Source organism: Oncorhynchus tshawytscha, linkage group LG01 (genome assembly GCF_018296145.1).
Source record: "Oncorhynchus tshawytscha isolate Ot180627B linkage group LG01, Otsh_v2.0, whole genome shotgun sequence".
NCBI lineage: Eukaryota > Metazoa > Chordata > Actinopteri > Salmoniformes > Salmonidae > Oncorhynchus > Oncorhynchus tshawytscha.
In genome coordinates, this window is record NC_056429.1 from 68,841,624 (window position 1) to 68,857,915 (window position 16,292).

At 46.6% G+C, this 16,292-nt stretch overlaps 1 protein-coding gene across 2 annotated transcripts in view; it reads right to left on the reverse strand.

Annotated features, from left to right (window-relative positions):
* The window catches only part of LOC112255529 (spectrin beta chain, non-erythrocytic 1), a 127,385-nt gene that overhangs the window by 7,355 nt on the left and 103,738 nt on the right, over positions 1 to 16,292 (reverse strand). For both annotated transcript variants that reach the window (XM_024428520.2, XM_024428515.2), the window contains 12 exons: positions 9,270 to 9,494; positions 6,773 to 6,862; positions 6,300 to 6,584; positions 5,065 to 5,195; positions 4,233 to 4,437; positions 3,761 to 4,135; positions 3,336 to 3,580; positions 1,880 to 2,018; positions 1,600 to 1,684; positions 1,245 to 1,441; positions 492 to 592; positions 132 to 186 (listed from right to left, as the gene is read on the reverse strand). In XM_024428520.2, the coding sequence (XP_024284288.1) occupies positions 132 to 186; positions 492 to 592; positions 1,245 to 1,441; positions 1,600 to 1,684; positions 1,880 to 2,018; positions 3,336 to 3,580; positions 3,761 to 4,135; positions 4,233 to 4,437; positions 5,065 to 5,195; positions 6,300 to 6,584; positions 6,773 to 6,862; positions 9,270 to 9,494 (2,133 nt within the window). The remainder of the gene's footprint in view (positions 1 to 131; positions 187 to 491; positions 593 to 1,244; positions 1,442 to 1,599; positions 1,685 to 1,879; positions 2,019 to 3,335; positions 3,581 to 3,760; positions 4,136 to 4,232; positions 4,438 to 5,064; positions 5,196 to 6,299; positions 6,585 to 6,772; positions 6,863 to 9,269; positions 9,495 to 16,292) is intronic.

Sequence of the window (16,292 nt, forward strand, 5' to 3'; positions counted from 1 at the left end):
GGCAGGGGGTTCAAAGGGCAAGGGAGGCTTTGGGGGGTCACGGTCCAGCCCGCCCGCCTTTCTCGCCCAGTCCCAGTCCTGCGGGTTTGAAAGCTGGTGTACTTTTGGTAGGCTGGGGAGCGGTAACTAACCCGAGGGGAGTCCTGGTCCGATGGCAGTCCATTCAGAGACACTTGCTCACCCTCCCTGTAGGGACAACACACAGAAACACAACAGTAAGTCTCAAACATAGTGCAGGATAAACACACTGGGACAGTCATAGCGTACAGTATAGAGACAACAGTCCGTCTCCAACGCTGTACTGCAGTATCTATAAACACACACAGAAAACTGTCAGCCTCAAACACTGTACTTCAGTCTTTATAAACACACTGGGATAGTCATAACACCAGAATACAGCATGCCTGCTCAGTCTAAACATAGACACAGAGCAGACACACAAACAGACCAAACGCATTATTTCAGTATGGTGCTCCAGGCTCATATCGTACTTCTGCTGTGGCGATGCAGTGTCCGTCTGGGTCTCTGCAGGTGGGGGATTTCTCCTCCTCTCCTCCTCCTCTTGCTGTCTTCTCACTTCCAGTAATTCCATCTGCATCACGAACAGACACACATCATTAATGACCAACAGAATTTGTCCAATTGAAATTTAAACATAAGTAATTTCATTAAAGGTGCAGTCAAAAACATGATTATTTCTGTGTTTTGTATATATTTCCGCACTATGAGGTTGGAATTATACTGTGAAATTGTGAAAATGATGGTAATTCCCTTTTAGTGTAAGAGTGGTTTGAAAAGGTCGTCTGAAATTTCAGCTTGTTTGGCTGGGTGGATTTTTTTAATTGCCTGGTGACATCACCAGCAGTATACATTCGTAGACCAATAAGAAAGAGAGTTTGCCCTCCTCTCTGACAAACAGCTAGTTCAGGTTACACATCCTTCTCATTCGGCTCTTCTCTCAGAACACTCCCAGACAGTCCTAGCAAAATTCTTGCTTGAGAAATTGCATTTAGCTAAGAAGCTATTTAAAAATAATAATAATAATTACAATTTGAATTGAAAACAATCACAGCAAGGTACTTCATTGCATTGGACCTTCACGTCACGATTTGACTGACAGACAAATGTGATGAGAGCATTGCAGATGGGATGTCTAATCTATTTAAAAACAACATTGATTGAGTTATTGGATGAATGGTTTAACTGACAGCCCAGTGAGTTGTGAACACCCCCCGTCCTCTCACCGTAGTCAGCCGTTCCAGAGCAGAGAACCGCTCTTCCCAGGTGGCAGCTGACTTCTCAAAGGCCTCGTGTCTCTTGATGAGTTTCTCCACTTCATCCACGTTCTGACCCATCTCCCTGCTGGACAGGTACGGCTCCTGTCCCAGCAGCCACGACTCGGCCACCCCCGCGTCCCTTCCAAACTGGTGCACCTCCAGAACTGGGCAGAAACACAGCTAGTCACACACCACGGCAGTAAAAAGTAACGGTGATACCTCTGGAAATACCAAGGGACTGTGGGATAATGCTCGGTGAGCCCCAAGGCACTACTCTTAGCTAATACTGTGCAACAGACTGAAAACGATTTGATAGAATTACCCAATCTAAGCCACTCCCATCTGTCCTCCCACTTGTCAATCATGTCTTTCCTCTTGTCCGTCAACTGTAGTAACTTCTCTTTGATCTGAAAATGGAAGGAAATTAAGTTAAACAAGTCTAAAAACACCATACATTTAATGATGCAACACAAAACCAGAGAGAGCCACATTTCCATCCGGAGACCGAAAGAAGGAGAATGGGGGTGAAGAAAGAAACAGAGAGCGGAGGAGAGAAGGAGGTACGAATCTGTGAGGGTGTTATGAAATTGTTGGCCTCTCACCTCCTCTAATGCGTAGTGTTTTCGTGCCAACAGGGACTTGCCCAGCTCGATGCAGTTGGTAAAGCTGTCGTTACGGGCGTCGATCTCAGCCTTGATGCCCTGGTGGTTGTTCATCAGGAGCTCCACAGACGACACGTCCCTTGAAGACACAACAATAAGCCAGTTACACACACTAAGGTTCTAATGTCCTTTGGTTAGGTTACCTGGGGTTTAAATTACCCAAGAAATGCTGCTTACGTTGCTACTTACAATGCTAGCATATGTTTTCTAAAACCACATGTACATACAGTCCAGACAGGATGCTGACACCCAGCGTATTTCAGTGGACTACAGCCTTCAACATAATGATGTTCCAGGGTGATTACCTGGGACCATGCTGTTATCAAACTAAACACTAATCTAGTCAGGATAGGGTGTCATTCTCTCAGACAGTGGAAACAGAGCAATGCAATTGCTGACACAAACCAAGTCTCTCTCTCAATTCTCCTCGCCCACCCGCTTTTTTCCTCCTTCACCCCATTAGCCATCCATCTTTCTTCCCCCCTTTCTTTTCCTCCAGTATCTTTTTTCCTCCTTCACCCCATTAGCCATCCATCTTTCTTCCCCCCTTTCTTTTCCTCCAGTATCTTTTTTCCTCCTTCACCCCATTAGCCATCTTTTCTTCCCCCTTTCTTTTCCTCCAGTATCTTTTTTCCTCCTTCACCCCATTAGCCATCCATCTTTCTTCCCCCCTTTCTTTTCCTCCAGTATCTTTTTTCCACTTCCCCTTACATCATCATTAGCCCCTTATGTCTGTCTGTCTGTCTCTTATCTTTTCTATTTCTGTCTCCTCCTATCTCTCTCCCCCTCTCTCTTCCTCTCTCCCTCTTCATCAGTCTCCATGGTAAGCTGCTGGCTGAGATTCAGCTGAGAGGCACAGATAATGAAGGCCTTGTCGACCCTGGTGATTATCACAATTATAGCTGAAACCAGAGCCAGATAAGGGCTTGGTGTGCTGCTGTGAGGAGAAGACATCCTGGGACATTAATTGAGTATTGATACATTGACTATTCACCATTTTCTGCAGCTGCATCTTCAGTGGTTATAAAAAGAACCATCCGTGGGTGGCAATACATTCAGCTGAGCCTTCAGTTGAAAACCTGGGCTACACTACAGTGCCAGAGCTACAGCATTCATACAGAGGTTTGTTTGGGGTGAGCTAGTGTGGATAACTTTGTAAATAACAACAATCAGAACATTGAGGATTAGATACATAAATCCAGACCTGAGAAAGTGTGATTACAGCGTAAGCTGCAGACCAAAAGCTGCTTACAGAAAACTACAGAGATTACTCACACCTTCTTTTCTGGCTTTTGTTGGGGAGTCGGTAGGAGAAAAAAAATGTGTACTGCAATAATTCCAAACTATTAAAAGAACCAGCCTGAGGCAAAACCGCTTCCCATCAGGTTCACGGTACCTGGGCTTCTCCTGAGCCTCGATGAGGCGGATGACGTCCTCCATCCAGAGCATGAGGTCTCGGACCATGCTGAAGAAACGGAACTTGTCGCCGGTGTCGAGCAGTCTGACCCTGCGGCCGTCACAGGCCTCCAGCAGTGTTCTCCAGGCCTCCAAAACCTCACCCTCTCTCTTTTGGATGTCATCAGCCTTGTCTCCGGCATAGGCAGACTGCAGGCGCACAGCATCCTCCTGCAACATCCTCACCTGGGGAGGAAAAGGGAGAAATATGGGTAGGCAGATACCAAATGTTGAGAAGTCTTGTCTATGATCTGTGAGAGATTCACCTTATAGCTGCACATTTAGTTAAGGCTGTAGTCCAACCTCTGTTTTAGGCATTTTGGCTTTCTGGCTACTGGCTCCGTCTCTCTGGTGTCATTGTCATACCTGTGTCCCCAGGGCTTGGATGTCGTGTTCAAAGGTGGTGTGCATCCTCTGCAGTGTCTCCACTGTGTTCTGGTCCCGGCCCAGCTCCTCAGGCAGCTTCTTGTGTTTGTCCAGGATGCGGTTGAGGATTTCCTTGGCGTCGTGGTAGAACTTGTGCAGCTCGAAGGACGCCGCCAGGATCTGCGTGCGTGTGTCAATCAGCTCCAGCAGGTCGGCCCACGCCTCATTCAGCCCGTCCTTCCACTCGGCGATGGTAGCCGCGTCTGCGTGGCCCGAGTTGATGAGTTCGTCCGCCAGCTGGTTGACAGTGTCCACACGCTCTTGACCAATGTTGCCCGTGTCGCGAGCAAACTCACGGAAACGCTCCTGAAGCATCTGTAGAGGGAGATTATCACAGCAAAGTCTGAATGGACATATTCCACAAGATACTCTGGCAACAGGGGAACATGGGTGGTAGGGTGGCACTACATACCGTGACATGTTCATAGTCCTGTCCCAGCTCATGTGACCCAGCCACCACCTCCCTTTCAGCGATCCATTGCTCCAGATCATCCACCTCCCTGTTGAGCTGAAAAAGACGGAACCTCTCGTCCAACTTCCCCCTCCTCTCCTCCGACAGGTCCTTGAGCCCCGCGTACAGCTTATCCACCTGGGACTGACGCATGCCGATCCGTTCACTACACAGCAGGAGGAGGGAGGAGGAGGCAGAGAGGGAGGGGGTTAGGATATAGGAACTACATTATCCTATCCTCGCTATCTTCGGGGATGCTAAACTGTCAAGTGTTAAACCTCTGCGTGGTTAAATCCTACTTCAACTCAGCAGGAGTGGAGCTTAACCTTACACTGATCTAATGTTAGTTGTCTGGTACTGACTGACCTCTCTGGGTTTAAGCCCTTTAGGGGATAGTTAGGAATTCTGGCAATGCAGCCCTTTATCTACTTCCCTAGAGTCAGATGAACTCGTGGGTACCATTTTTGTGTCTCAGTGCACAGTTTGAAGGACGTTGCCAACTAACGTTAACGCAATTGCTAACTAGCATCAGCACAATGAATGGAAGTCAATAGGAACAGCTCCTGTAAACGTTCAGTCATTGCACTAATGCAAGTTAGGATTGGCTAGCAAAACCACCTAACTTTTTTCACACTGGACATAAAAATGGCATTCACGAGTTCATTGCCAAAATCATGAACTATCCCTTTAACGTTCTTTAGTCTGAAATTGGTGAATAGGACCATGGATTCAGCTTCCAATTTTCACTGGAGGTGATTGTTAACCCTGCGGATAAGCCCCTGAGACCCCTCACCTTTCTGGGTGTCCGGCGGCCGTCAGGCCCCTGCTGGTCTTGGAGAGCTGGTGGACAGTCTCAGCATAGTCCTCCACAGCCTGCTCCAGGATCTGGTGCTTCTTCAGCATGGCCACGGAGCTCTGCTCATCCTACACAGAGAGAGTGACAGAGTCAAGGTACAGACGCAGACAGTGAGTGTGAACAGGCACATACAATCAGTGTAGAGGGCACAGTATTGACTAGAAATAGACTAGTCTCACAGAGATCCAGTCCTGTAGAAGGAGAATGTTAAGGAGTCAAGGACAAATGGAATGATGGCCTGGAAGACTTCTCTCTGTCTACTCACCTTTCACATCCAATACCACACAGCCCTCGCTGAATCTCAAAATCATCCCCTCGCCCTTAACCAACTTGCTCAGACGTCCCTCCATTGTCATGTGTTGCTAACAAAACTCCAGAGAGTGGCGAAGGGATCAATTAACCCATCAACTTCGGGACACACTCCTGACTTGGATGATGCAATTCATGTTCCACTTTTAAATAACAAAACAAGCATGAAATTCAAATGAACAAATCCCTCAGTAACAGTTGAACATTTCATTTGGGAGGTATTTTGTTTGCTTTATGTGTCAAGTCTTGTAATCAGACACAAACAAACGCATGTGTCATATAATTAGGTACACCTCTCAACTATTTTGTATTTTGTTGGGACAGCTGCAACCTTGCTGGCTTGGTTGAAGAGGCTATCGGAGGTCTTAATTAGCTCCTGTACCCTCTATATTTTTCACTCCTTCAGTTTTGGTACACTTATGCAAATGGAGGGCAGAGCATCAAGGAAAGGGGGAAGAATTGGGATTCAGCCTGTTAGACCAAGTCACTGCCCTCGTCTTTCACCCTCCACTGACTTCCTCATTTCTCCTCGTGACAATGACCCACTTCTGCCTGGTAAACCAACAACTTACTGGGCAATGGTCATAGACCTGCAGCAATACCCCTGGTACAGTATCAACCAGCCCTCCTATCCAGCAGCTTTGCCCTGTTACAAAAAAGCAGCTTGCCCTGTAACCAAACCCAATTTCCTATTCAACTTTCCAACAGTACAACCCACCAGTCCTAACCAAAAACCACGTTGTATCTCTAACGGCTTGCTACTCATCCTATCAGGTCCAATCACCATTCTACTTCACATTCAAACCCCATTCTGATTGCATATGAATAGCAATTTTAGCTTTCTGACCCACTGCACCCCTCACCTTGGCTTTCTCCTCTGACATCATATAGAGCTCCTGCTCGCTCATCCAGGCCTCAGCCTCGGCAGCATCAAAGTAGTACTGCTGGGCCTTGTGGGCCTCCTCCAGGCGTCCATGGCGTTTGGCCGTCTCCTCCAGGATCTGGGCCCACAGGCGCCGCAGGTCGGCCAGGCGCTGGCGGATCCCCTCGCCGCTGGGGCTGTTGTCGTCATCCTTCAGCACCTGCTGACTCCGCTCAAAGATGTCGTCACAGCGCGGCTGGTGGCCCTGGATCTCCTTTTGCAGGGTCTGGTGGGGGAGAGATCAAAGGGCAGCAGGTCAGAATGATGTCAGCTGCTTTAAAAGTACAGTGGTTATCTGGTACAGAAATAGATCTGTCACTGGATTCTAATGGTAGTACTGTAAATGCTAAGAGCTAATATTCTATGGATGGAAATACTGTTCAAGGTTGAAACTGATGAGAGTTTGTTTCTTACCTGGTTTTTCTTGATAAGTAACTGGACTGTTTGCAGGTTGTTTCCGTGGTCTGTAGATGTTGCCAGTGGCATTCTCTCTTCAACCCAGAGCTAAGAGGAAAACACAGAAATAGGTAGGAATAATTTTCGGAAGACTGATACATTGATGTAGCAAATGCAATGACAGGAATTAAACTTAACAACAGCTAACCACTTGAAAAGCATGATTTGGGCAAAGCGTTTTTTTTTGGTAAGCATTTTAAATGCAGTTGATGACATACACAGATGAGACACATCAGTTCCATTCAGAGACCCAACCCATTCATTTCAAAACATAAGGCCTGCTCCTTCTTGCCTGTATGAAAGGAGTCAATACAGTCATTACAATAATAAACAAACCCTCACAGCTATGAAAGCATGCACCTGCTGCTACTCTTAGTGGGTGCCTTCCCCCAAAAGAGGAGAAAAAAAACACAAAATAGTGATTTTTATCACTTAAATCACTTCAGACACAAGGGAACTGCTCTGCTGTTCAGCTTCTGCTGCTATTCCACACTACCATAGGTCAGGGATTTCACACAAGCACAAACATACTGTAGCCAGTATGCCAGTAAACATACTGTAGCCAATACTGTAGCCAATACTGTAGCCAGTACTTCAGTTGGTGCTAAATACGGCTGCTAGAATCCTGACTAGAACCAAAAAATTTGATCATATTACTCCAGTGCTAGCCTCTCTACACTGGCTTCCTGTCAAAGCAAGGGCTGATTTCAAGGTTTTACTGCTAACCTACAAAGCATTACATGGGCTTGCTCCTACCTATCTCTCTGATTTGGTCCTGCCGTACATACCTACACGTACGCTACGGTCACAAGACGCAGGCCTCCTAATTGTCCCTAGAATTTCTAAGCAAACAGCTGGAGGCAGGGCTTTCTCCTATAGAGCTCCATTTTTATGGAACGGTCTGCCTACCCATGTCAGAGACGCAAACTCGGTCTCAACCTTTAAGTCTTTACTGAAGACTCATCTCTTCAGTGGGTCATATGATTGAGTGTAGTCTGGCCCAGGAGTGGGAAGGTGAACGGAAAGGCTCTGGAGCAACGAACCGCCCTTGCTGTCTCTGCCTGGCCGGTTCCCCTCTTTCCACTGGGATTCTCTGCCTCTAACCCTATTACAGGGGCTGAGTCACTGGCTTACTGGGGCTCTCTCATGCCGTCCCTGGAAGGGGTGCGTCACCTGAGTGGGTTGATTCACTGATGTGGTCATCCTGTCTGGGTTGGCACCCCCTTGGGTTGTGCCATGGCGGAGATCTTTGTGGGCTATACTCGGCCCTGTCTCAGGATGGTAAGTTGGTGGTTGAAGATATCCCTCTAGTGGTGTGGGGGCTGTGCTTTGGCAAAGTGGGTGGGGTTATATCCTTCCTGTTTGGCCCTGTCCAGGGGTGTCCTCGGATGGGTCCACAGTGTCTCCTGACCCCTCCTGTCTCAGCCTCCAGTATTTATGCTGCAGTAGTTTATGTGTCGGTGGGCTAGGGTCAGTTTGTTATATCTGGAGTACTTCTCCTGTCCTATTCGGTGTCCTGTGTGAATCTAAGTGTGCGTTCTCTAATTCTCTCCTTCTCTCTCTCGGAGGACCTGAGCCCTAGGACCATGCCCCAGGATTACCTGACATGATGACTCCTTGCTGTCCCCAGTCCACCTGGCCGTGCTGCTGCTCCAGTTTCAACTGTTCTGCCTTCTTATTATTCGAACATGCTGATCATTTATGAACATTGGAACATCTTGGCCATATTCTGTTATAATCTCCACCTGGCACAGCCAGAAGAGGACTGGCCACCCCACATATGCTCTCTCTAATTCTCTCTTTTTTTCCCTCTCTCGGAGGACCTGAGCCCTAGGACCATGCCCCAGGACCACCTGACATGATGACTCCTTGCTGTCCCCAGTCCATCTGACCGTGCTGCTGCTCCAGTTTCAACTGTTCTGCCTTATTATTATACGACCATGCTGGTCATTTATGAACATTTGAACATCTTGGCCATGTTCTGTTATAATCTCCACCCGGCACAGCCAGAAGAGGACTGGCCACCCCACATAGCCTGGTTCCTCTCTAGGTTTCTTCCTAGGTTTTGGCCTTTCTAGGGAGTTTTTCCTAGCCACCGTGCTTCTACACCTGCATTGCTTGCTGTTTGGGGTTTTAGGCTGGGTTTCTGTACAGCACTTTGAGATATCAGCTGATGTACGAAGGGCTATATAAATAAATTTGATTTTGATTTAGCCTATTCACATTTGCATAAAAATACAATTAACATTTGCACAAGTAGGCATACAGTACGTCATCTCTTTTACTCGTTCTCTGAAACACACATGCGCACGCCCACACTGAGACAGACAGACACACAGGCAGACAGACAGCCACACAGACAGACAGGCACACACACAGCCAGAAATGGATCACAGCATCAGACAGACAGAAACAGACACACGACTAGGCTAGATTAAAGGCTTAATGTACTTACGATCTCGTCCTCCACGTCTCTGTTGAACTGGTGGATCTCGCGGGAGGCCATGAGGTTTCCCTTCCTCTTCTTCAGTGGGTCTAGCAGCTGCTGGAACTTCTTCTCCACGATGCGGCGCTGGCCATCCACCTCATCTGTGTCCTTCCCCTCCTGGCTGAGGACCTGGGCCTGGCTCTGCAGCTCCTCCACCTCCTTCTGACGCACCTCCACCTGGCTCTCCAGCATCTAGGGACGCCACACCAGGAGCAGTAGAGAGGAGAGAGACAGTCATAGCATGCTCTCTCTAGCACCCTCTCTGGTCAACCCCCTAGCATGCGTTCCAGAGTTCTCCGTCTCGTTTGTGCTCTAGGAGTTTCCGGTCTCTCTCTCGCAGATCGAACAAACAGTGGAAATGCATTCCCTCTCTCACATGCACACATTGTAGGTCTGGGTTACACAAAGGATACTATGGGTACACAATCTTTAATAACACAGTTAACCAATAAGGCACAGGGGGTGTGGGATATGGCCAATATACCACGCCTAAGGGCTGTTCTTGGGCACGATGCATCTCGCAGTGACTGGACACAGCCCTTATCCGTGGTATATTGGCCATATACCACAAAACCCAGAGGTGCCTTATTGCTATTACAAACTGGCTACCATCGTAATTAGAGCAGTAAAAATAAATGTTTTGACATACCCGTGGTATACGGTCTGATATACCACAGCTGTCAGCCAATCAGCATTCAGGGCTCAAACCACCACGTTTATAATTGCTAATATACAATCAGTATTCTCTACTGTATTTCTACCAAGTGCTCTCTGTTCCACTCCATTTCTCTCTCTGTTTTACTCTGTCTCTCTCACACACACTACACATCTCACAAACACAGAACTGGCTCCTCCACACATCATGGCGAGGGAGAGATAACATAATGCGGAGGGGGGGTGTATGTGAGAAGGATGGGCTGTTACATAACGTGGTTTGTCAGCTCGCTACAGCGCCACTCGCTAGTATGAATAAACTATCTGCATAATAAACCTTGAGCCAACACGGCATATATGTGCGGTGTAGCTTATGCTGCAATTTTCCTAATTAAAGGAAAAGAGAAAACCTAATATCAGGAGTAACATTTCGCTCATAGTTTGGCTATGCAAGTGAACTTATCCTCAGGTCAATTACTGACATTGTACTTTTACCTAATATGAAACCACGATGTAAAATTATACAGAAATGTACCATTTACCTACACACCAATCAAAGGGAGAGAAAGAGCATCCTATATGGTGACATAACATACCCGTGGGAGACATACAATATGTCAAGCTCCAGCAGTACCAAGCTGTACAGAGGGTGCTCTAGCCAACAGCAGAGACCTAAGGACACCATTCCAACCTGGAACTGAGCTCCCAGGCTTGAAAGGACAGACCAGATACAAATTCAATTAGCACTAATGTGTGACGTAAAAGGGCTTTTGGCCCAACAAGCGTCCTCTGAAGCCCCCTCCTGCTGTTCAAAGACCATTCACTGGCATGTTCTACAAGAAATCTGCCTCCAGAAATTAAAGCTTCTCCCAAGGTGGTGTGACACCTACTCCTGTTGCCTGCTGCACTGCTGCTTGGATTCCACCTGGAGATCTGTTCACCGTCTGCCCTGTCCTGTCTCCCCATCTGGTACAGGTACCTCCACCACACTCACCCCTCTCTGTTCACCGTCTGCCCTGTCCTGTCTCCCCATCTGGTACAGGTACCTCCACCACACTCACCCCTCTCTGTTCACCGTCTGCCCTGTCCTGTCTCCCCATCTGGTACAGGTACCTCCACCACACTCACCCCTCTCTGTTCACCGTCTGCCCTGGCCTGTCTCCCCATCTGGTACAGGTACCTCCACCACACTCACCCCTCTCTGTTCACCGTCTGCCCTGTCCCCTCTGGTCTCCCTCTGTCTGGTACAGGTACCTCCACCACACTCACCCCTCTCTGTTCACCGTCTGCCCTGGCCTGTCTCCCTCGGTCTGGTACAGGTACCTCCACCACACTCACCCCTCTCTGTTCACCGTCTGCCCTGGCCTGTCTCCCTCTGTCTGGTACAGGTACCTTCACCACACTCAACCCTCTCTACCGAGCTTTCGCTCGCCTCCAGCACACACGCACCGTTGGGGCAAGTGACTCTGAACTTAAAATGGCTAGCCCCAAGTCGTTATAGATTTTATTTTTTTATTTTGCATTTTACTATTTGCGTCATGACTCCTGCATACTTTGTTGACTACAAACTTTCTTTACCCAACCACAGACTGTGTTTGTTTCCACACTCGGGACTCTGACTCTCTATTGGTTACACAGACTTTTGGCCTCCCATCCTAGTCTAACCACCTCTCACCAGCTTTGTATTCATGTTACCTGATGAAATTGCTGAACAATATGATCTTGTTGCCATCTGATGCACATTCAGATGTCATAAATCAGCACTGTAGAGCTCTCTCTGTCCTATGAGCTCTCCCTGTACTATGCCATGCCTTGATTGTATTACTGTTGATGATATCTGGAAATGTGCATGTACACCCTGGCCCATCTATAGTTGCTAGCCCCAATTCTGACTTGTGCTCCGATATCTACTTCACTGATTTCTGCTCTCGTAAAAGCCTGGGTTTTCTGCATGTTAACACTAGAAGCTTGGATCAATTGAAAGTGTGGGTTCACAGCTCCAATCCAGATGCGTTGGTCATTACTGAGATGTGGTTAAGGAAGAGTGTTTTGAATACTGATGTTAACCTTTCTGATTATAACCTTTTTCGGCAAAACATATCTTCCAAAAGTGGGGGAGTGGCAGTCTTTACCAAGGATCACCTTCAGTGCTCGGTTGTCTCTACCAAGTCTGTCCCCAAACAATTTGATTTGCTGGTTTTAAGCATTAAACTTTCAAATAGCTCTTTGTTGACTGTTGCTGGGTGCTATCGTCCTCCATCAGAACCGGCCTGTACCCTACCTGCCCTAAACACTCTCCTGGCCCCTTACACGAAGTCTGAATTTGTCCTGCTAGGTGACCTAAACTGGGACATGCTTAAACCACCTGACCAAGTCCTGAAGCAAAGGGACTACCACGATCTCTCTCAGATTATCACCAATCCCACAAGGTATAACTCCAAACACCCAGAAAAGGCTACTCTCCTCGATGTTCTCCTCACAAATAATCCTGATGTGTGTATCAGTCTGGTGTTTTCTGTAATGACCTTAGTGATCACTGTTTTACAGCTCAGTGAAATGACCTGTCCAGATCTGTCACAAACGCTTGCTAAACAAGCCTTCCTTCATGAACTGGCCTCTGTAAAATGGTAAAGAATCAGCTTGAACCCCTCTGTCGAAGACGCTTGGACCTTCTTTTTTATGTTGTCAGTGGTATTGTTAACAAACATGCCCCCATAAAGAAAATGAGAATGAAAAACAGGTTCAGTCCCTGGTTCGACCGTGATCTTGCAGAGTTACTCCACCTCAAGAATTGCATTTGGCGAAAGGCTCGGCACATGCATACTCAGACTGACTGGCTCTTGTTCAGGCAAATGAGAAATAAGTGCACTCAGGCTATCCGGAAGGCCAAAGTTAGTTACTTTAAGGAGCAGTTCTCTCTCTGTGGGTCTAACCCCAAGAAGTTCTGGAAAACGGTTAAAGACATGGAGAATAAACCCTCCTCCTCACAGTTGCCCATGTCGCTTAAAGTTGATGTGGTTGTTACTGACAAGAAGCACACAGCTGTGCTCTTTTTAATTTATTTTATTTTTTACCTTTATTTAACTAGGCAAGTCAGTTAAAAACAAAGTCTTATTTTCAATGACTGCCTAGGAACAGTGGGTTAACTGCCTGTTCAGGGGCAGAACGATAGATTTGTACCTTGTCAGCTCGGGGATTTGCACTTGCAACCTTTCGGTTACTAGTCCAACGCTCTAACCACTAGGCTACCCTGCCGCCCCTGCCGCCCCTTTAATCCCCACTTCATTAAATCAGGATTCCTATTTGACTCAGCCATGCCTCCTTGCCCGTCCAACATTTCATCATCTCCCACCCCTTCTAATGCGACTATCCCTGATGCTTCTTCCTCTTTTTCCCGTGCCCCGCTACAATGTTTCTCCCTGCAGGCAGTCACTGAGTCCCAAGTCCCAAAGGAGCTCCTTAAACTTGACCCCAACAAACCATCTGGGCCAGATGGTTTAGACCCTTTCTTCTTTAAGGTTGCTGCCCCTATCATCATAAAACCTATCGCCAACCTTTTAACTGGTCTCTCCTTTCTGGGGAGGTTCCCATTAATTGAAAGGCAGCCACAGTACGTCCTTTATTTAAAGGGGGAGCTCAAGCGATCCTAACTGTTATAGGCCTATTTCTATTTTGCCCTGTTTATCAAAAGTGTTGGAAAAACTTGTCACTAATCAACTGACTGGCTTTCTTGATTGTCTATTGTATTCTCTCTGCAATGCAATCTGGTTTCCGCTCAAGTTATGCAACCTTTAAGGTCTTCAATGATGTCACCATTGCCCTAGATTCTAAGCAATATTGTGCTGCTATTTTTATTGACTTGGCCAAAGCTTCTGATACGGTAGACCATTCCATTCTTGTGGGCTGGCTAAGGAGTATTGGTGTCTGAGTGGTCTTTGGCCTGGTTTGCTAACTACCTCAAAGAGTACAGTGTATAAAGTCAGAAAATCTGCTGTCTCAGTCACTGCCTGTCACCAAGGGAGTACCCCAAGGCTCAAACCTAGGCCCCACGCTCTTCTCAATTTACATCAAGAACAAGCTCTCTCATCCATTTATATGCAGATGATACAGTCTTATACTGAGCTGGCCTCTCCCCGGATTTTGTGTTAAATGCTCTACAACAAAGCTTTCTTAGAGTCCAACAAGCTTTCTCTACCCTTAACCTTGTTCTGAACACCTCCAAAACAAAGGTCATGTGGTTTGGTAAGAAGAATGCCCCTCTTCCCACAAACCTCTGAGGGTTTAGAGCTTGAAGTAGTCACCTCATACATGTACAGTGCCTTGCGAAAGTATTCGGCCCCCTTGAACTTTGCGACCTTTTTCCACATTAAAGGCTTCAAACATAAAGATATAAAACTGTATTTTTTTGTGAAGAATCAACAACAAGTGGGACACAATCATGAAGTGAAACGACATTTATTGGATTTCAAACTTTTTAACAAATCAAAAACTGAAAAATTGGGCGTGCAAAATTATTCAGCCCCTTTACTTTCAGTGCAGCAAACTCTCTCCAGAAGTTCAGTGAGGATCTCTGAATGATCCAATGTTGACCTAAACGACTAATGATGATAAATACAATCCACCTGTGTGTAATCAAGTCTCCGTATAAATGCACCTGCACTGTGATAGTCTCAGAGGTCCGTTAAAAGCGCAGAGAGCATCATGAAGAACAAGGAACACACCAGGCAGGTCCGAGATACTGTTGTGAAGAAGTTTAAAGCCGGATTTGGATACAAAAAGATTTCCCAAGCTTTAAACATCCCAAGGAGCACTGTGCAAGCGATAATATTGAAATGGAAGGAGTATCAGACCACTGCAAATCTACCAAGACCTGGCCATCCCTCTAAACCTTCAGCTCATACAAGGAGAAGACTGATCAGAGATGCAGCCAAGAGGCCCATGATCACTCTGGATGAACTGCAGAGATCTACAGCTGAGGTGGGAGACTCTGTCCATAGGACAACAATCAGTCGTATATTGCACAAATCTGGCCTTTATGGAAGAGTGGCAAGAAGAAAGCCATTTCTTAAAGATATCCATAAAAAGTGTTGTTTAAAGTTTGCCACAAGCCACCTGGGAGACACACCAAACATGTGGAAGAAGGTGCTCTGGTCAGATGAAACCAAAATGGAACTTTTTGGCAACAATACAAAATGTCATGTTTGGCGTAAAAGCAACACAGCTCATCACCCTGACCACACCATCCCCACTGTCAAACATGGTGGTGGCAGCATCATGGTTTGGGCCTGCTTTTCTTCAGCAGGGACAGGGAAGATGGTTAAAATTGATGGGAAGATGGATGGAGCCAAATACAGGACCATTCTGGAAGAAAACCTGATGGAGTCTGCAAAAGACCTGAGACTGGGACGGAGATTTGTCTTCTAACAAGACAATGATCAAAAACATAAAGCAAAATCTACAATGGAATGGTTCAAAAATAAACATATCCAGGTGTTAGAATGGCCAAGTCAAAGTCCAGACCTGAATCCAATCGAGAATCTGTGGAAAGAACTGAAAACTGCTGTTCACAAATGCTCTCCATCCAACCTCACTGAGCTCGAGCTGTTTTGCAAGGAGGAATGGGAAAATATTTCAGTCTCTCGATGTGCAAAACTGATAGAGACATACCCCAAGCGACTTACAGCTGTAATCGCAGCTGCAAAAGTATTAACTTAAGGGGGCTGAATAATTTTGCACACCCAATTTTTCAGTTTTTTATGTGTTAAAAAAGTTTGAAATATCCAATAAATGTCGTTCCACTTCATGATTGTGTCCCACTTGTTGTTGATTCTTCACAAAAAAATACAGTTTTATATCTTTATGTTTGAAGCCTGAAATGTGGCAAAAGGTCGTAAAGTTCAAGGGGGCCGAATACTTTCGCAAGGCACTGTACTTGGGAGTATAGCTAGACAGTGCACTGTCCTTCTCTCAGCACATATCAAAGCTGCAGGCTAAAGTTAAATCTAGACTTGGTTTCCTCTATCGTAATCACTCCTCTTTCACCCCAGCTGCCAAACTAACCCTGATTCAGATGACTATCCAACCCATGCTAGATTACGGAGACATCATTTATAGATCGGCAGGTAAGGGTGCTCTCGAGCGGCTAGATGTTCTTTACCATTCGGCCATCAGATCTGCCACCAATATCCCTTATAGGACACATCACTGAACTCTATACTCCCATGTAAACTGATCATATCTGTATACCCGTCTCAAGACCCACTGGTTGATGCTTATTTATAAAAACCCTCTTAGGCCTCACTCCTCCCCATCTGAGATATCTACTACAGCCCTCAC